At 53.2% G+C, this 19,959-nt stretch overlaps 1 protein-coding gene across 1 annotated transcript; it reads left to right on the top strand.

Annotated features, from left to right (window-relative positions):
* The first annotated feature begins 14 nt into the window (after positions 1 to 14).
* Positions 15 to 8,578, top strand: PPP1R15B (protein phosphatase 1 regulatory subunit 15B). Its single transcript, XM_008268536.4, has 2 exons — positions 15 to 2,318; positions 6,150 to 8,578. Exons 1-2 carry the CDS (start codon positions 453 to 455, stop codon positions 6,369 to 6,371), a joined length of 2,088 nt encoding a protein of 695 aa, XP_008266758.3. The 5' UTR covers positions 15 to 452; the 3' UTR covers positions 6,372 to 8,578.
* The last annotated feature ends 11,381 nt before the right edge of the window (positions 8,579 to 19,959 follow it).

Genomic DNA, 19,959 nt, shown 5'->3' with positions numbered 1-19,959 from the left:
CGGAGGCCGGGGGTTGTCCTGACTCTGCGCCGGCCTTGCGGCCATTTTGAGCTTCGCTTCAAGCCGCGCCCGCCGCCTCCTTATCCCTTCCGGTGTCGCGCTGTGTGGGGCTTTTTTTAGCCGGCCGTCTCTTGGAAGAGTCATCGTCGCCGCCGCCGTCGCCGCCGCCGTGGGAGCCCTCCTACCTATGCTGTCGAGGCCTTGCGCGCACTAGGACGCCTCGTCCCCGCCAGTATGGCCGCCGCCCCCGCCGCGTCCTGCGCTGGCCGCCTGGCTCTGAGCTCTGCCTCTCGCGGCCGAGGCCGCCGCCCTCTGTGGCCCCTCTGCAGGCGCGGGGCTCGGCCTGGACCACCCACTCCTCCTCGGGGCGGGGCCGGGCCTGTGTAGACCTCTTCGGATCCCGACTCGCGTCGATCTCCAGCCGCTCAGCTGCCCGAGAGAGTGCCGAGAAGATGGAGGTGGAGCGGGGGCCGCGGCCCGGGCCTCGGGCGCGCGCCTGGTTCCGGCTGCCCTCCTTCCTCCCGTGGCGGCCGCAGCCGGCGCCGTCCGAGTTCCCGACGCCCGCGCCCGAGGGCTGCGCGGACCGCACGCCGCCCCCCGCCGCCCGGCCCGAGGCGCGGCCCGGCACCTGGGCCAAGCTGCTTGCCCAGCTGCTCGCGCCCCTGCCCAGCCTGCTTCACAGACTGCTGCTTTGGAGCCAGCTTTTCGGGGCTCTGATCCCGACCCGGTGGCTGGGGTTGGCCGGCGGCTACAGCGCCCTGAGAACCTGGAGGGGGCGAGAGGAGCCGGCCGCCCCCTCGGCGCAGAAGCCCTTGGACCCCTCGGAGCGCGCGGTCGCCAGCGCCCTGGACTGGCTGGAGGAGGGGCTCCACTGGCGGTGCTCCTCTGCCCTGGACTTGGAACTCAAGGCCAAGGGCGGTGCGTTGGACCCCGGCGCGCACGCCTTGCTCCTGGAGCAGCGGCTGTGGGGCGTCGAGCTGCTGCCCAGCGGGCTCCAGGCCCGTCTGTTCGCTGACCGGCATCTTGGCTCTTCGCCCTGCGGGCCGCTGAACGTGGAGCGCTTGGGCAATATCAGCGTGGTCTCCTACGTGGTGAGCCCCTCTTACCTGGACTGCCCGCCCCGGCTAGAGGTCGGCTGGCGGGGCAGCGGCGGAGCTGGCGGGCTGGTGGATTTGCAGACCCTGGCCTCAGAGAGCGGCTGCCTTCCGGAGGACCCGGGCCTGCCCCAGCCGCTGAGTGCGGAGCCCTCCGCAGCCCCGTGGCAGGGGTGTCCACCCCCGTCCACGGAAGGCCTGCCCGAGATCCACCATCTTCGCATGAAGCGGCTGGAGTTCCTGCAGCAGGCTGGCAAGGGGCAGGAGCTGCCCACCCCCGACCAAGACCACGGCTACCACAGCCTGGAGGAGGAGCACAGCCTTCTGCGGCTGGACCAGAAGCCCCGCAGAGAGGACGCTGCCCACTCTGGCCCCGCTGCCGGGGGATCCGACCCTGGGCCCTCCCAGGAACCCACCGAGGGAAAAGCAGAATTGCTGACTGAAGGGGACGCGGCGGCTCCGGGCAGCTGGCCCGCTCGGGCGGTGCCTGGGGAGGCCCACACGGGCGCCGCCGACTCCTCGGACGGAGAGGAGCTGCCCCCCTCTGCCAGGCCGGCTTGTAGTAACAAACTGATAGATTACATTTTGGGAGGTTCCTCCAGCGACCTGGAGACGAGTTCTGACTCGGAGGGTGAGGACTGGGACGAGGAGGCCGAGGACGATGGCTTTGACAGTGACAGCTCGCTGTCGGACTCGGACCCCGAGCCGGACCCGGAGGGGCTTCACCTCTGGAACTCCTTCTCCAGCGTAGATCCCTACAGCCTGCAGAACTTCACGGCCGCGATTCAGACTGCCGCCAGGGCGGCCCCCGCGGCCCCTTCGGACTCCGAGCCGGATCCGGCTGACCAGTCGGATCGGGCGAGTTCGCCCCAGCTGGGAGGCCCCCCCGGGACCCCCGACTGGCACTCTGGGGAGGAGGAGGAGGAGGACTGGGGCTCGAGTGCAGATGAGGCCGAGAGCCTCAAACTCTGGAACTCCTTCTGTCATTCCGATGACCCCTACAACCTGCTTAATTTTAGGGCTCCCTTCCAGACGTCAGGGAAACAGGGGAAGGGCTGTCAGGACTTGAAGAGCCCGCCTGAGTCCATGGTGGCCATCGCTGAGGGTCGCGCCTTGCTTTCTTGTGGGGTGCGACAGGCAGGGAGCCCAGGAAGTGAATGTCCAGGCTGGGGACAGCGCGGGAGTCTTTCTGGAGAAAGGCACGCACACAGCAAAAGGAAAAAGGTTTGTTTCTTCCCCGTGACATGCTGATGAGGTGGCCGTGTGGCCGTGCGGGGTGGGCGACATCATCATGCTTTTTTCGGAAGATCTCTGAGGTCTTAGACTTGGGTTGAGAAGTTCAAGAATGAGTTCTGTTTATTCCTCCGTGTAGAGCATTGTTCCTGCCAAAACAGATGCCAGTGCCTTGATGTTAGCCGGCAAGTGCCGGGTTGGTGTTGGGGCAGTTTGCCTAGAAGCTTCAGTTACTCACGTAGTGTTAGGGGAGCGGAAGTATAAACCGTGTACACCCATGGGCCTGAGATGGAGAGCTTTTCCAGAGATTGGCTGTATCATTGCCATGGTGTTTGACCAGTCTTTAAAATGTGCCGGAACGTTTGCAAACACTTAGTGTTTTGTTTGTGTGGCCACCTGTCTTTATTCTTGACCCCTAGACCCCAGGGGGTGGTGGTTCCAAGTAGCAAGTCAGGTTTGTCTGGTGGTTTTCTGCGAAAGAGAAGAGGATGGTGACAGTACAGGGTTTTGGTTAATAGTTGGTACAGGAGCTGGGACTCCCTTTTCTTAATGAGTGTGATACTGGTTAGCAGTGGCTAGCTCAAGTTCATCCTAGTAAATCATGGTCGCTTCTCTTCAGTAGTTGCTTCCTGTGCCGGGCTAATCTTAAGCCTCCTGGAGAGTTACCCTGCCATCACACTGTTGGTTAGCTTTGTTTTGGAAATCTTTAGATTGTTCCTGCAGCTGAAGCGATTAACTGAAAATCCCCCAAACACAGAGGTGTCTTATTGTAGAGGGAAAGTTCCTGTACTTTCCTGCCCCTTTCTTTTTTTTTTTTTTTTTTTTTTTTTTTAATTTTTGACAGGCAGAGTGGACAGTGAGAGAGAGAGACAGAGAGAGAAAGGTCTTCCTTTTTGCCGTTGGTTCACCCTCCAATGGCCGCCGCTGCAGCCGGCGCACCGTGCTGATCCGAAGGCAGGAGCCAGGATCCAGGTGCTTTTCCTGGTCTCCCATGGGGTGCAGGGCCCAAGCACCTGGGCCATCCTCCACTGCACTCCCTGGCCATAGCAGAGAGCTGGCCTGGAAGAGGGGCAACCGGGACAGAATCCGGCGCCCCAACCGGGACTAGAACCCGGTGTGCCGGCGCCGCAAGGTGGAGGATTAGCCTATTGAGCCACGGCGCCGGCTCCCTTTCTTTGGAAAGTGACAGGAGTGGGAGAGTGACTGTTGCTGTCAGGATCTGCTGCATCAGGTAGCTTCAAGTGCTGCCTGGCTTCAAACTCTGAAATTATCCCTGGGGTCGAACATACTTCTGGGTGTAGTCTCGGGTCTTAGCCGTGGAGACGCGGTGAGTTGTGTAAAAACTGAATTTCAGTACGTACTTTGTACCTGTCCTGGTGAGAAATGAGCTTTCTTGATCCTTTTAAGGGCCCCTGACAGAATGACCTGGTTAGAGCCAGAGTGGGGCACTGAATGAGAACAGCGGCTGGAGACTGTCTGCCTTACTCCGGAGTGTTTAGGACCAAGGGACGTGGAGACAGCCAGACCGGGCACCTGGACTCCCATGTCCTTGATCAGTCACTTCAGTAATGCTAGTATCTCTTATACAGGGTATTCCAAGATGGAGATACATAAGTTACATTTCTTGTCTGCCTTTAAATGGCCCAGGCCAGTCTCATGTCTTGTTTTAGCTCATTAAGTAAGATGAAATGGGTGAAGTAGATCCGTGACTTGAACAAGAAGCAAAATTTATTGATTTTGTATCTAAATGTGATAACATTTGACAGTTTTGCCCACATGCCCTTATCTAGGCATATGGCAGTAATGGGGGGCATCTAATTCTTAGATCCAGGCTCTTCAGATCTAGGAATTCAAAATACTGTGTGTCGTGGCCTAATACAGTAGAGCAGACTGTTTGGATCCCATCTGCTGTACTGAGGGGATAGAGGGTCCATGCCTCCTAAGGTTGAAGTGAGGCTTAAATGAGATAAGTGTAAGACTTTGCAAAGAGCTTGGCATGTGGTAGACATTGTTTGTTATTGTTTATTTTAATGACTGATGAATGAATCATGGCTAGAATGCAATATCTAGTAAGATGTTACATACCTGCTGATCGTCCTCCGGGGCATTCCCGGGCCTGATGTAAAGGGAATGAAAGTAGTAGGCCACGAGGGATTAGCTGATGTAACTGTTGAACATACTGTAAAGCAAGTACTTCTGGAGTTTGATATTTAGAAGCTTCGTTACGAGAAATTATGTAGTAATGAGTGGGGATTGTTACGCATTACATGTCATCATATGTATTATAATAGCCACAATTGCATGTACAGATTGAACCTCCCTAATCCAAAAATCGGAAATTTGAAATGCTCTGAAATCTGAACTTTTTTTTTTTTTTTTTTTTTTTGACAGAGTGGACAGTGAGAGAGACAGAGAGAAAGGTCTTCCTTTGCCATTGGTTCACCCTCCAATGGCCGCCGTGGCTGGTGCACTGCACTGATCCAATGGCAGGAGCCAGGTACTTATCCTGGTCTCCCATGGGGTGCAGGGCCCAAGCACTTGGGCCATCCTCCACTGCACTCCCTGGCCACAGCAGAGAGCTGGCCTGGAAGAGGGGCAACCGGGACAGAATCCGGCACCCCGACCGGGACTAGAACCCGGTGTGCCTGCGCTGCAGGCAGAGGATTAGCCTAGTGAGCCGCGGTGCCGGCCTGAAATCTGAACTTTTCTTGAATGTCAATGTAACACTGAAAAGGCTTTGGATTTGTGCCACAGGCAGCTGCTCCACTTCTAATCCAGCTTCCTGCTGTTTCGCTTGGGAAGGCAGCGAAGACAGCCTGAGTGCTTGGGTCCCTACCAGCCGTGTGGGAGACTTGGTTGGAGTTCCTGGCTTCCCCTTGGCCCACCTTTGGCTGTGGTGGCCGTTTGGAGAGTGAAACCAACAGAGGGAAGATCGCTCATGCTCTCTGTCTCTCCCTGTCACTCTGCCTTTCAAATACATAGATAATTTTTTTTAAGATTTTGGATTGTGGAGTGTTTCACATTTGGGATTTTCAGATTAAGGATTTTGAACTAATAAAGTCTACACAACTATTCCCAAATCTGAAAATTGCAACCTGAAACACTTCTGGGCCCAAGCCCAGATCAGGGAGGTCCGCGTTCTGTGTACAAGAGTGTAGAGCTCACATGCTGAATGCAGAGAGTTTCCATCTTCATCCAGGTCCTTTTCTAGTAACACCTCCTTAAGTATGCTGAACTTTGTTTACTGAGTAACTTTCTCATCTATATTCTGATTGCAAAAGTCATAAAAGTAGAACTATATACTGTTGATCCAAAAATTGGAAAGCACTAGAAATGAAAATTTTTTGAAAAGGAGAAAAGAATAGAAATCAGTGAACTTTAACGCCTTTGTGCTCCAATGAAAACATTCACTTCTAGAGATGTAGCGGTTATTGCTGAAATGTTTTGTCATTTTTGGGAAGAATATCAGAGAACTATATTTCCATAAGGGTTACACTTAGCAGGACTTAATAATAGCAAGAAAATTTCAGTTTCCCATCTGTGTTTATTTTATTAATAAAAAGCCCAAGAAGTGATTTGGGCATTTGGTTGTTGTGTATGTGTATAGATAGATACATGGACAGATGAAATGTTCAGAGATAGTTAGATACGTGAGAGTATGTGTGAAAGATTCAGGTGGCATTCGGTCACTCTTCTGTCCAAATTCCGTGCATTCAGAACTCGATGTCATTGGTGACGTGCGTGGTGGCATGAGATGTTGCTGACCTGGGTGCTGGTTGTGCGGTTCTGGAGCATTGTTAAAGTTAGTTTTTGTCTTTATAGGTGACCTTCCTGGAAGAAGTTACTGAGTATTACATAAGTGGTGATGAGGATCGCAAAGGACCATGGGAAGAATTTGCAAGGGATGGATGCAGATTCCAGAAACGAATCCAAGAAACAGAAGATGCTATTGGCTATTGCCTGACGTTGGAGCACAGACAGCGAGTCTTTAACAGGCTCCAGGAAACATGCTTCGAAAGACTTTACGTTTCTGGGCAGTGCTGAGATGAGCTGACAGCCTGGAGCCCTAACATTCTCTACCTCTTACTCCAGAGGTTCTTTAAAACAAACATTGGCAGCTGTCCTTCGACATTCTTTAGAGGATATGTAATTTGGATCCAATGATCTAGTTTAATTGTTATTTTTTGCAGCAAATCCCATCAGACACCCAGGTTTGAAGCCAGCCCCAATAATAAAGGAAGTACAGTTTTTAATCCGCCCTCTCCTTTGCTTGCTTGAAGTACAAAGGGGACCTTTTGCGTTACAATTTTGCACTTTCAGAACTTATTTCCAAGGGAAATAATATTTATAGGGCTTAAAGCCCATTTTTGGTTCTAATTTAAATTACATATACCTGTCTAAGAACTTTGAGCTTGCTGTTATTTTGGTTTTGTTTGTTTTTTTCCCCAACATTCTGAAATTACGGACTTTTTACGTGTGGTTTTTCTTTTCTTTTTCTTTTTCTTTTTTTTTTTTGTATCTTTTGAAAATTTCAGTGATGTGGCCTGTGTATATTAAGGCTAAAATAATCTTGTGTATGTTATCAGCTTAAAGGACATGATCTTGTATCACTTCTGTTTTTCTTTAAAATTGGCTTTGGTTCAAAGTGGGCAGTGTCTTTGTCTCTGCGTTAAGCCCAGCCCTGCAGACCCCTCTGCTCTGGAAGCTGTCGCTTCCCGCCGGATTGTGAGCACTGACTGGCTCTCGCAGACCCTGAGAGGGAGCGCCGCGGTACTCTAGGTTTCAGGTTGAATGTGGCTCCTTGTATCTTTCAGCAGGTAGCAGTTGTACAGCCTCTTCAGAGTGGCAACTGTCGTAGGCATTGATTTTCTAGATGTTGCAACCTAGCATCTTCCCGGGAAGCAGGGAGGCGGCATCTCCGTGTAATCTGGTTTTGTTGTCTGCGCTCCGCAGGGACCCAGTGTTAGTAGTCTCGTGCCTCAGCACTGTCACTTTTAGAACCTGTCAGGTGACACTAAACTTGGAAATGGGCAGTTCTGAATTTTCACATTCGAAATGTAAAATAGAAACTTCGTCAGTATCCAGGTGTATTGTGTTCTGCTACGTTAATAAAGAAAAATAATGGCCAGGCCTGTACTTCCTGAGATAGGGATTTACCACCTAGAAAGGCCTGGCACCTCTAGCCCAGGGCTGCTTCTGGGCCAGAGTGTTTGTGGGGTGCCTGCTCCGCACAGTTAGTGCTACACGGCAGGCCCGTCCGACAGGGAGCATTGGCTACGGCTGTAAGGGGCTGCTTCTGCTCTGTCTCTACCAGGGATACCGGAAAACATGAGCAGAATAGGTGAGCTCTTCATCTCGAACTTAGGTGGGGGTGAAGTTTGCCTCTGGTGCTTGCGGGGTTCCTACCTCAGTTTGTAATCTACCTGGTCTTAGTTATTTGTCTGGTTCACCCTGAAGACTGCCTCCGGTGCTCGTGTGTGGACTCACGTGGACGCACACTGAGAGTGCAAGCCGCTCATGGTTGGAATCTACAGGGCCTGCGGCCGTAGCGTGTGAGCAGGCCGGAGTCAAGTCCAGCCGCAGCCCCTGGAAGGCAGCAGCCTTTGGCACCGTGTGGACACTCCTGTAAAACCAGGCTGAAGCATGCTGTTTCATTTCGGGGTGCAGGTTTTGTTTTTGCGTTTATGAAGTGTGGCACCTCTGCACGTTTGAAGGTGATGGGACATCTTCCCTGGGGACGGCAGCCTCGCAGCCCAGTGAGTGCAGGCGTTATTCAGCGTCCTCGCGTAGCCCTCCCGTGGAAGCGAGCAGACGGTGATGAGAAAGACCATCTGAAAATTAGGCTGAAGCAGAAAGAATTCTCGTCAGTTCCATCCCAGTCTTGTTTGTGTGGGAACACTAGAAGGAAATCCTGGGGGTCCTAACCACACCTTTCACGTTTCAAGTCTTGTACTGGTGCTCTAAGTGTCACTGTAGCGTGTGAAAGGCTGTGTCCAGACAGAACGTCCACTTGTGAGTGCTGAGGTGTGAGAACACCTCTCTTCATCTCTAACTTGAAATCAAACTATCAGATTTTATTTTTTTATAATTTAAGGAGGGTGAAGCTCGGCATTGAGAAGACTTCTAAATCGGCTTCTTCAGATGCAGCAATTTACATGTAACCAGTTGGGATTTTGTAGCTAAAGTTCTATTTGTGTATGTAACTTAACTAATCTGTAAATGGTAATAAATATATTTGCAATTAAGTGTTACATGGTTTTTGGGTTGGACTTTATATATGTGGTGTAGTAGCAGTTACTCAGCAGGGTTTTCAGGGTTACGTAGGTATTCTTGTAGAAGTGCTGTTCACTCAGAGGTGCAGGATACATTTCTGTGGTTTAAGAGACAGTGATGGGGCCGGCCCTGTGACGCAGTGGGTTAAGCTGCTGTCAGCAGAGCTGGCATCCCATATGTGTGCCATTTTGAGGCCCGGCTGCTCTCCTGATCCAGCTCCCTGCTATTGTGCCTGGGAAAGCAGCAGAAGATGGCCCAAGTGCTTGGGTTCCTGCCTCCGCACCGGAGACCTGGAAGAAGCTCCTGGCTTCTGCCTAGCCCAGCCTGGGCTGTTAAGCCATTTGGGGAGTGAACCAGCGGATGGAAGAGCTCTCTCTGTCTCTCCCTCTCTAACTCTTGCAAATAAATTTTTGTAATTAAAAAAAAGTTACGTGATGTGTAAAATGTACCTTAGCTAGTGAAGGAGAGAAATGGTAGGGTGAGTATTATCATTTGGCTCTTGGAGTATGAGCAGCCCTTCTGTGAGACTGATGAGTTGGCGTGGCTGAGGCCGATGTGACACAGCAGGTTAAGCCAGCACTTAGAAGCCTGCATCCACATCGAGTGCCAGTTATGAGTCCCAGCTGCCTGCTGTTGTGCCTGGGGAGGCAGCAGAAGATGGCCCCAATGCTTGGGTCCCTGCACCCATGTGGGCGGCCCCGATGGATTCCTGGCTCTTGGCTTCAGCTTTGCCCAGCCCCAGTTGTTGGAGCCATTTAAGGAGTGAACCAGTGGATGGAAGATACTCTCTTCTCTCACTGTGCCTTTCAAGAAAATAAATGCTTAATAAAATTGGCTTTCCAGTTCTGCAAAGAAAAACAGTAAAATAGTGTTTACAGAAGCAGTAATATCCAAGTGTTGGGCAGACCATGATCTCCCATTTGCAAAATTGAAAAAATGTGATGGTAAAACCAAAAACTACCCCAAAGCAAAAAATAAACTTGGGAGTATTGCAAGCCTGTGAACAGATCACGGAACAGTAACACTCAGTTCAGGGCATTTGGACCTCCCTAGCTAATGAGAAATTACGTGTATTCTTAACTGCAGAAAGAAAATGCAAATAGCATGCTTAATGCAAACAAATGACAGCCACAGGTTATAATTTTATTTCCATTTTGGGTTAATTTATGTGCTTTTGGCTCTTCCCAGGAAGATAAGTGAAAATACCCAGATTCACATGAGGCTACATTCATTGTTGTGCCTACCCTCGGCCTACTTTGCGAAAGTTTGAATCAAGCATTTAATTGCTAACCTTGAAAGTTTTGATAGTTACACGTGGACTTGGGAATTTGGTATCTGACATTCTCATTTGAAGACTTTGGATTCCCAACTATGTGCCTTTTAAAAATAAAGATGGAATTTTTTTTTTCACATAAAATACCTGTTTGTAAAACTAATTAGTATGATGATACTTAGATATTCTCAGTACATTTTAAAAAGTAAGTGCTGGGACCAGCGCTGTGGTATAGCGGGTAAAGCTGCCGCCTGCAGTGCCAGCATCCCATATGGGTACCGGTTTGAGTCCCAGCTGCTCCACTTCCCATCCAGCTCTCTGCTATGGGCTGAGAAAGCAGTAGAAGATGGCCCAAGTTCCTTGGACCCTGCACCCGCATGGGAGACCTGGAAGAAGCTCCTGGCTCCTGGCTTCATATCAGCCCAGCTGCAGCCGTTACAGGGGAGTGAACCAACGGATGGAAGACCTCTCTCTGGCTTTAAAAAAAAAAAAAAAAGTGTGCGGCTCAGGTGACGAGCTTAGGGAATTTCTTTTTATCTATAAAGGAGGCTTTGATGATTCATCTAACTGATGGTGACACCAGTGTTAGCTATTTGAGATCCTACACCAGTAATTAGGATTCTTGTGTACTTAGTTGCTTTGTGATCAGCTCGAAACATCCTTCCTGGATTTGCTCCAGCAAGACTTAGAGAGTTGCCAGTCGGTTGTGGCTTCAGCGTATGGAGGCAGCCGGATCCCAACATCCGAAACAGTAGGTACGACCCTGTTCACTTCCGGACCATCAGGCAGGACGAGGAAGCATTCAGCTCGCGCGTTTCAGTGGGAGGTTGGATGTCGGGGAGTTTGGAGACGTCACTGTGTATGGGCAATGGGGGTGAGGGTGGGTTGTATGTGACCACGGAAGCAGAGCAGACCGCTTGGTCTCCAGTGGAAGAGGGGAGCTAGGTGTGGAGAGTGGCTTGGTTGCTGTGAGGAGGGAACCCTAGACCAAAGCTGAGCTGTGTAAAGGCTGGGCCAGGCCAAAGCCAGGACCCTAGGAGGGAGGTGGCAGTGACCCAACTGTTTTGAGCTGTCACCTGTTGCCTCCCAGGGGTGTGTGTGATTAGCAGGAAGCTAGGATGGAGCAGAGCTGGAACTGGAACCCAGGTACTGTGATAGGTACAGCAGGCGCCCTAACCACTGGAGGAGACACCCACACACCTTCCTCCTCTGTTGGCTCATCTGCTCACTTAGTGTGAGTGGATGAAATCACAATTTAGTTGAAGGGTCTTTTTTTTTTTTTTAAGCTTTATTTGGGGCTGGCGCCGTGGCTCACTTGGTTAATCTTCCGCCTGCGGTGCTGGCATCCCATATGGGCGCCAGGTTCTAGTCCCGGTTGCTTCTCTTCCAGTCCAGCTCTCTGCTGTGGCCTGGGAAGGCAGTGGAGGATGGCCCAAATGTTTGGGCCCCTGCACCCACATGGGAGACCAGGAGGAAGCACCTGGCTCCTGACTTTGGATCGGCGTAGCTCTGGCCGTAGCGGCCATTTGGGGGGTGAATCAATGGAAGGAAGACATTTCTCTCTCCCTCCCTCCCTCTCTCACTGTCTAACTCTATCTGGCAAATAAATAAAGTACTTGAGAAAAAAAGATTTATTTATTTGAAAGAGTTACACAGAGAGGAGAGGCAGAGAGAGAGAGAGAGAGAGAGGGAGGTCTTCCATCCACTGGTTCACTCCCCAATTGGCCCCAAAGGCTGGAGCTGCGCCAATCCGAAGCCAGGAGCCAGGTGCTTCTCCTGGTCTCCCATGCGGGTGCAGGGCCCAAGCACCTGGGCCATCCTCCACTGCACTCCCGGGCCACAGCAGAGAGCTGGCCTGGAAGAGGGGCAACCGGGATAGAATCCGGCGCCCCGACCGGGACTAGAACCCGGTGTGCCGGTGCCGCAAGGTGGAGGATTAGCCTATTGAGCCACAGCGCCGGCCGCTAACGTTTTTTTAAACTGATGGTTCGTATTTATTAAGAGACTCGAAGAGACAGTTCCGGTCTGCTGGTTCACTTGGCATTGTGTGTGGGGGGAACGCCATAGAGGTCTCCCCTGGGGGTGGCAGGACCCCAGTTATTTGAGCCATCGCAGCTGCCTCCCAGGGTGTGCATGAGCAGGAAGCTGGAGGCGGGCGCAGAGCAGGGTGTTGAGCCCGGCCTCTGACAGTGTGCTGAGCCCCTTATGAGCACTTCGACTTTACACCCCACCCTCGCTACTCAAAACTCCGTGACGTCAGGGATCTTGCTGTTTACGACCTTGAACCTAGAACCTTTGTTTTTATGGTCAGTAAATACTTGTTGAATGAGTAACAACTTTTTTTTTTTTTTTTTTTGAGATTACTGTATTTCGGGCCAGCACTGTGGTTAAGCATCCGCCTGCAGTGCCAGCATCCCATATGGGCACCGGTTTGAGTCCCGGCTGCTCCACCTATAATCCAGCTCTCTGCTGTGGCTTGGGAAAGCAGTAGATGGCTTAGGTCCTTGGGCCCCCACGCCCAAATGGGAGACCTGGAAGAAGAAGCTCCTGGTTCCTGGCTTTGCATCCGTCTAGTTCCCAACGTTGTGGCCATTTGGGGAGTGAACCAGCAGATGGAAGACCTCTCTCTCTTTTCCATCTCTCTGTAACTCTACCTCTCAGTAAATCTTAAAACAAAACAAAACAAAACAAAACACACACACACACACACACAAACAGATCTTATTTGAAAGGCAGAGACACACAGGGAGAGGGAGGACAGAGACAGAGATCTTCCACCTCTGGTTCACTCCCTTCCAATGGCTGCAGTGATGGGGACTGGGCAGGCCGAAGTCAAGAGCCTGGAACTCCATCCGGGTCTCTCACGTGGGTGCAGTGGCCTAAGCACTTGGGCCATTTCTTCCTCAGAGACATTAGCAGGGAGCTGGACCCGAAGTGGAGCAGCCAGTCTTTCTTAAAACCAGTGTGTCCTATAGACTTTATTTTATTTTATTTTATTTATTTATTTTTTTGACAGGCAGAGAGAGAGAGAGAGAGAAAGGTCTTCCTTTGCCGTTGGTTCACCCCCCAATGGCCGCTGCAGCCGGCATACCGCGCTGATCCGATGGCAGGAGCCAGGTACTTATCCTGGTCTCCCATGGGGTGCAGGGCCCAAGCACTTGGGCCATCCTCCACTGCCTTCCTGGGCCACAGCAGAGAGCTGGCCTGGAAGAGGGGCAACTGGGACAGAATCCGGCGCCCCGACTGGGACTAGAACCCGGTGTGCCGGCGCCGCAAGGCGGAGGATTAGCCTAGTGAGCCGCGGCGCCGGCCTCTATAGACTTTAATTAGTAAAGTTTCATCAACAGCGATGTCTGATCAGAAGCAAATGTGCCACAATGGAAGATAACAGAGTCGCAGAATGTGCAGGTCCTTAGAGAAAAGCCGCAGTAAGCGCTAACTAAATTTGTAGAATGTAATTACAAAATTCAATTTGGCTGGGGATACCATGCCAATTAATTTGAGAGTCATTAATAACGTGCATGTTAATTTATGAATTTAATATGTGAGCAAGTCACCTGGGACTTTCTTTTCTAGAACTAACTTACTGTATCCGAGTAGCAGAATGTTCTGCCCACCATACCTGGGGCTTAGTTTCCACTCCTTTTTGGCCAAGGATTGGCTTTGGGTTTCCAGCTGTGCCCCGCTGAGTCCACCAGATGGCGTGGCTCAGCGTCTGAGCCCGTTACTGCTAATCTAACCACTGCTCCCCTGGGGCTGGCAAGCCGCCTGCCCCGCCCACCCCAGGCCTGCCAGGCCCACTGGGACTCCACCTTTCTGTGGGAACTCCCCTCCCCAGAACTGTCCTTTATGGGAGAACCAGTTTGTGTGTGAACACAAACAAATGAAGGGATTTTTCCTCATCTGCAGCAGAGAGAGAATAAAGTGAATCTGATGACTCAGGAGATGGGAGGGAGAGCCGGGCCGGGCCGGATCCGGGCTGGGGACTTGGGTGAGCGTCTGTGCAGTGAGCGCTTTATCTCGATAACGTATTTGCTCAGCTCGCGGCTTGGAAGTCCATTCCTGTGCGTCAGGGAGGTCGTGTTGCGCCCAGCCTGCAGAGTCACTGCGCGTGGTGACAGGAGTCCTACACGTGACCCGCCCAGAAGGAGGAAAAAAGTCCCAAGAACTCCTAGGCAGGGGCTTGCCCTGATGTGGCTATCTTGGAAGTAACAGCCAAGGCAGATCGGTCCCTAGCCTGCTCCCTGGTAGGCTGGTGTTGGCTCCCAAAGGGCTGACATGAAGGGACCTAGGCGAGGGGCTGACCCCAGCCCCTTCCAGGAACGTGGCGCCGAAGCTGTGTGTGCGTGTGTGTCGAATGCGTGTTAACTGCCCTGTGCCTGCTGCGACTGAGGCAGCTTTCAACCGTGTTGTCGTGGTCTCTGTTTCTTCTTCTGTTTCTACTTGATTTGGTTGAGCAAGCAGGTTTGTCTTTCTGCCCCCAGGATTGACCTGGGGATGTTGTTGTTTTGAGTTTGCCTTACTTCTGAGGGACACATTTCCTGGACACTCACCTCTGAACACAGTCCCGCCCCAGGACAACGTGCAGAAAGCCACAGTTCGGCCTGCCCCGGGGTGGAACCAGTACTGCCGGAGGGAGCGACCGTTGGGGCGGAGCCGTGGATTGGATTACGGAGGAGAGGGACTGCTGGGGAGGCCAGGGCTGGAGCAGGTGCGAGGGCTTGCGGTTAATTTCCCAGGGATAGCCTGTTGGGCCAGCGGCCCTTCTCCCTCCCACTGAGCGCAGACCCCCGGTTCCCCCAGGGGTGTCTCCCCCTGCCCAGGTTTCCTCTCTGTCTAAAGGCTCCCCAGCGGTGCCTGCATCTCTGTGTCTGCAGAATTCTTCCCTGGAATTGTCACGTGTCTGCCCTTGCGCTTCTTCCCGCAGACCACGACTGCCCCGCACACCGACCCTCAGCACAGTGCAGAATGAGTTGCACGATGCACTCTTCGTTAACCCAAGTGACACCTTCCACTACCTCCTTCATCCTACTGCCTCCCTCCCTGCACCACGTAATGTGCTGGCACTCTGGCATAGCTGGTTAAGCCCCGGCATCCCATATGGGCAGTGCCGGCATCCCATATGGGCACCAGTTCATGCCCCGGCTGCTCCTCTTCTGTTCCAGCTCCCTGCTAATGGCCTGGGAAAGCAGTGGAAGATGGCCCAGGTGCTTGGGCCCCTGCACCCACGTGGGAGACCCGGAAGAGGCTCCTGATTCCTAGCTTCAGATTGGCACAGCTCCGGCCGTTGCGGCCAACTGGGGAGTGAACCAGCGGATGGAAGACCTCTCTCTCCCTCTCTCTCTCTCTCTCTCTCTCCCTCTCTCTGCCCACTTCCAGCTTTGGTAGGAGCTAATCTGCTTTTGAACACTATTCTGCCCCTTCTAGAGTTTCATAAAAATGGAACCACACACAGTATGGAGCCTTTGCATCTACTTTCTTTTATTTATTTATTTATTTGAGAGGTAGAGTTACAGATAGAGAGGGAGAGACAGAAAAGTCTTCCACCTGCTGGTTCACTCCCCAGCTGGCTGCAACAGCCCAGGCTGGACCGATCCAGAGCCAGGAGCCAGGAGCTCCTTCTGAGTCTCCCACGTGGGTGCAGGGGCCCAAGGACCTGGGCCATCTTCTGCTGTTTTCCCAGGCCATAGCAGAGCTGGGTTGGAAGAGGAGCAGCTGGGACTCAAACCCGCGCCCATATGGGATGCCGGTGCCGCAGCTTTACCCACTACACCATAGCGCCAGCCCTTGTGTCTACTTTAACGTAGAACAATGCTTCTGAGAGTCATCTGTATTGTTGAGAGTTTCAGTGGTTCATTCTTTTTTATTGCCGAGTAGTATTCCATTGTCTGATTGTACCACAACGTATTCATTCAATAGATAACAGTTTGTTTACAGTTTGTGGCTATTATGAATAAAGCGCTGTGAAAATTGCATGCAAGCATTTGTGTGGACCTCTGATTTCACTTTTAAAAAATAAATCTGGGAGTGGAATTGCTGGATCAAGTGGTGAGTAACGTTCAACTTTACAAGGAGAGTTTGAGAGACGGGCCTCTCTGGCTTCCTTCCTAGGAAAGAGAAGTCCACCTTGGTCCATCCACACTTGAATCCCGGCTTCCCACTTCCCCCAGCGGCAAGCCCTTGAGTAGATTACCCGAGTCTCAGGGGACCACCCGTAAACTTTGGGTAATGATATCCCATAGAGTAGCTGGGAAGATTTCGATGATCATGAAAAATCCCTGGGACTTGTTTGGCACAAACACCGCTCATGTAGTATTTTATAGACCCCAGATTACAAAGACAAGCCCTGAAGCACCGTCACGTACCCAGGTTATACAGCTTGGGAATGGCAGAGAACTGGCAGCTGAATTCGGTGCAGCTCCGAGGTCCGTGCCTTTAACCACAGCGCTCCACTCCTTTTCCTGGGGAGCACTGATTCCTCCTGCTCGGGTTTGATGGAGTTTGAGCAGGACTTTGACAAACGAAGGTTCAAGGGGACGTTGAGGAAACAGGACAGGGGAAGAGGAAGGAGACACGGACATTTCCAGAAGGAACGGTAGCTGTAGAGGGAAGTGGAAAGGTAAGGATAAGAAGGTAGTGGGAGAGCTAAGAGGCTGGCAGGGAAGGGGAGGGGAGGTCAGGTGTGCCAGGCAGGGTCTGAGTGCCACGCCAGCAGATTTGGCCTCTTGTTCCGAGAGCGCCAAGCCACCGGAGTAACTTGGGTGACTGGTTCTTGTGGATTAGCTCTCGGATCATTTGGTCAATGGGCTGTGCGGGGGAGGAACCAGAGCATGAAGTCGAGTGTTGTACAAGCATAGGTATGAGGAAAGGGCTCCACGGAGGGGGCGGCTAGACCGGAAACGGGAGTCGTGGAGGTGGAGCCCTCGGCAGGGTGCGGTGGCTCAGGGGATGGAGGAGAAATCCCAGCGGATCGGCTCCATCAGCGGTGACGAGGAGGAAGGGAATGGTCCCGCGTAGGGAGCTCTGAGAGTGGAGCCGTTGGTCTCCAAAGGGTCGCTGATCATCGAACGTCTCGTTCCCGGGGCGGGGAGGTAGGCGGGCATGTGCAGGATGAGGAGGGCAGGACGGGGAGCTGAGGTGAAGAGAGGTGGGGCCCGGGGCAGAGGCAGGCTGGACGCACTCCCCCGAGCTCGCCGAGAGTCCCAGGGTCAACACTTTGCTTGCCCAGAACCTTCCATCTCAAACCTCCCCCCAAGTCCAGGAAGCAGTCAGCCCTCCGGAGACCCGTGAAGGCCAGAGCCAGGAGCACGGGGCGCTGAAGAGGAAGGGCCCTTCCTGGATGTTTTAGACGCCGGGGATGGCGGTGACAGTTCAGTGACGACTTGGACACGTTCCTGCCGCCCCCAGTGGGAGGAGCCGATCACATTTAATTTAAGAAAATCAGACACGTGTTACTCCCCAGCTGTGACGCCCATTTAGTGTAAGGGTTGTGTACATCTGTTTCCTGGTAGACTACAGACTCCAGAAGAAGCACATGTTATTGATTAAATGGGCCCAAGGCCGAGTGCAGAGCTTGGCTGATTAATTTGTTGATGCGATATCATTTCTGACTACCGTGAGAGGCCCTGTCCCACGTGCTGAATTTTCATTTACTCAGCAAATATTTACCGAGCAGTTGTTGTGTGCCAGGCTCTGGGCCCAGCGCTGGGATCACAGATTGGAGCAAGGCCGTCAAGGTCTCTGCTCTCACGGAGCTCATATCTTGAATGGAGAAGCCACAGAATGAAATGGAATGAGCAAGAGACCTTTGGATATGGTGACTGGGGAAGGCCTCGCTGATGAGGTGAACTTTGACCTCTCCGTGAATGGGAGGAGGGGGTGGGATGACAGTGGTTGAGCGAGCAGGGACAGACCACGGGGGAGATTTAGATTTTTTATTTATTTATTTTTTTTGACAGGCAGAGTGGTCAGTGAGAGAGAGAGACAGAGAGAAAGGTCTTCCTTTGCCATTGGTTCACCCTCCAATGGCCGCCGCGGCCGGCACACCGCGCTGATCCGATGGCAGGAGCCAGGAGCCAGGTGCTTTTCCTGGTTTCCCATGGGGTGCAGGGCCCAAGCACCTGGGCCATCCTCCACTGCACTCCCTGGACACAGCAGAGAGCTGGCATGGAAGAGGGGCAACCGGGACAGAATCCGGCGCCCCGACCGGGACTAGAACCCGGTGTGCCGGCGCCGCTAGGCAGAGGATTAGCCTAGTGAGCTGCGGTGCCGGCGGGGAGATTTAGATTTACCCAGTGTCCTTGGCGAGCTGTCACTGCTGGGGGTGTGGGGTGCTACCGTCATGTTTTCTCTTTACAAAGGCCCTCTGGCTGTTGTGTAAGGGATGTAGCAGAGGGGCCGGCGCTGTGGGGCAGTGGGTTAACGCCTTGGCCTGAAGTGCCAGCATCCCATGTGGGTGCTGGTTCGAGACCCAGCTCATCCCCTTCCAATCCAGCTCTCTGCTATGGCCTGGGAAAGCAGTAGAAGATGGCCCAAGTGCTTGGGCCCCTGCACCTGTGTGGGAGACCTGGAGGAAGCTCCGGGCTCCTGGCTTTGGATTGGCGCAGCTCTGGCCATTGTGGCCAATTGGGGAGTGAATCAACCGATGGAAGACCTCTCTCTCTCTCTCTCTCTCTCTCTCTCTCTCTCTGCCTCTCCTTTCTGTGTAACTCTGCCTTTCAAATAAATAAATAAATCTTTTTTTTTTTTTTAAAGATGTAGCAGACCAAGCACAGAGGACAGGAGACTAGAGAGAGGCTGCTGGGGTGGCCTAGGTAGGACGAGATGGAGCCTGGACAGTGGCAGTGGAGGTGGAGGGAGGGCAGATTTGGGTATCTGGAGGGGAATCCAGTTGAGTGGGTGTGGGATGTGAGGCATAGAAAGAAATCAGAGGTGACTCCCAGGTAGGATAACCGAGCACCCTGGGTTGCCTGAGATCAAGGGTTTTCCTGGGACATAGAACAAGTCCCAGGCCAGCCGGGGCAGGCGGCCGGCCACACCCTGCTCCGCTAGGGCTGAGCGATGGGGTGAGCAGTCCCGCTGGCATCTGTGAGGACAGACAGGTCTCGGGGGAGAACAGCTTTGGAGGTGCAAATGAAGCGTTCTCTTCCGGCCACGTGAAGTTGGAGAGTCTGTGGAATGTGCACGTGGGCGCGGAGCAGGCGGTGGGTGAGGTAGGCTCCTGCGAGGCCCTAGGGAGAGATCAGACTCTGGTAGAAAATCGGAAGTCAGCAACACGTAGGTGGTCTCTAAAGCGCTGGGGAGTAACCAGAGAAAATCCAGGCAGGGCAGGGTGGTGTGCTGCAGACACAGGGGAGGGCGTGGCCGAGGGTGGCGCCCGACGTTGACGATGCAACAGTCCCCGCCCCCAGGAGCTTCAGTGTGGACGGGGACCGGACAGTCGACGCCGCGAGCTGCCCTGTGGCAGGAGTCTGCGCAGGGCTCTTCCCGGGCTGCGTTTGGAAGGAGAACTGGCCAACAGCAAGTGGTCGCAGAAGGCTCCTCCCGCCCGAGGACGCCAGAACGCAAAGGCACCGTCGCGGAATCCCTGCACTTCAGAAGGGCCTGGGCGCCGGTGCCGTCAGCTTCTCGTTACTACGACCAAGCACCAGAGTCAAGCTACTTAGGAAGGAAAGAGGTTTGTTTTGGCTCAGGTCTGGAGGTTCAAGTCCAGGGTCAGGCAGTCCCACTGGAGTCTGCTAAGGGCGGTGGAGCTCACGGGACACGGCAGGGCAGGAAGAAGAGTCAGGGAACGGAACCCGGGGGTGGGGGGAGGGTGGGGAGGTGCATGTCTCCTTACAGAGCCGCTGAGCGCTGACCACGGGGGTTGCATCTGCACAGCCCAGCGCAGCCTCATCTCTTCCCAAAGCCCCACCCCGACACCATCGCCGGGTTAGGTCCCCACCCGCTTCACACCATTAACAAATAAGACAGGAGGCCGGATTCCCGAGTTCAGGGGGCACATAGGAGGCCTGCAGTGCAGGGAGCGGGCAGGGCCGGAGCGGGCAGGGCCAGAGCGGGCACGCGCGTCAGAGAGGTGGGATTAGA

This window comes from Oryctolagus cuniculus, chromosome 13 (assembly GCF_051225735.1).
Source record: "Oryctolagus cuniculus isolate XC-2025 breed Fujian yellow rabbit chromosome 13, ASM5122573v1, whole genome shotgun sequence".
NCBI lineage: Eukaryota > Metazoa > Chordata > Mammalia > Lagomorpha > Leporidae > Oryctolagus > Oryctolagus cuniculus.
Note: the sequence above shows the minus strand (reverse complement) of the source record. Positions and strands in the feature narration are given on the sequence as shown.

Bases quoted from the DNA above. Each gene is read 5' to 3' on its own strand.
- PPP1R15B (XM_008268536.4), top strand. From the start codon at position 453: ATGGAGGTGGAGCGGGGGCCGCGGCCCGGGCCTCGGGCGCGCGCCTGG. The intron at 2,319-6,149 runs GTTTGTTTCTTC...TTGTCTTTATAG, and splicing joins CACACAGCAAAAGGAAAAAG to GTGACCTTCCTGGAAGAAGT.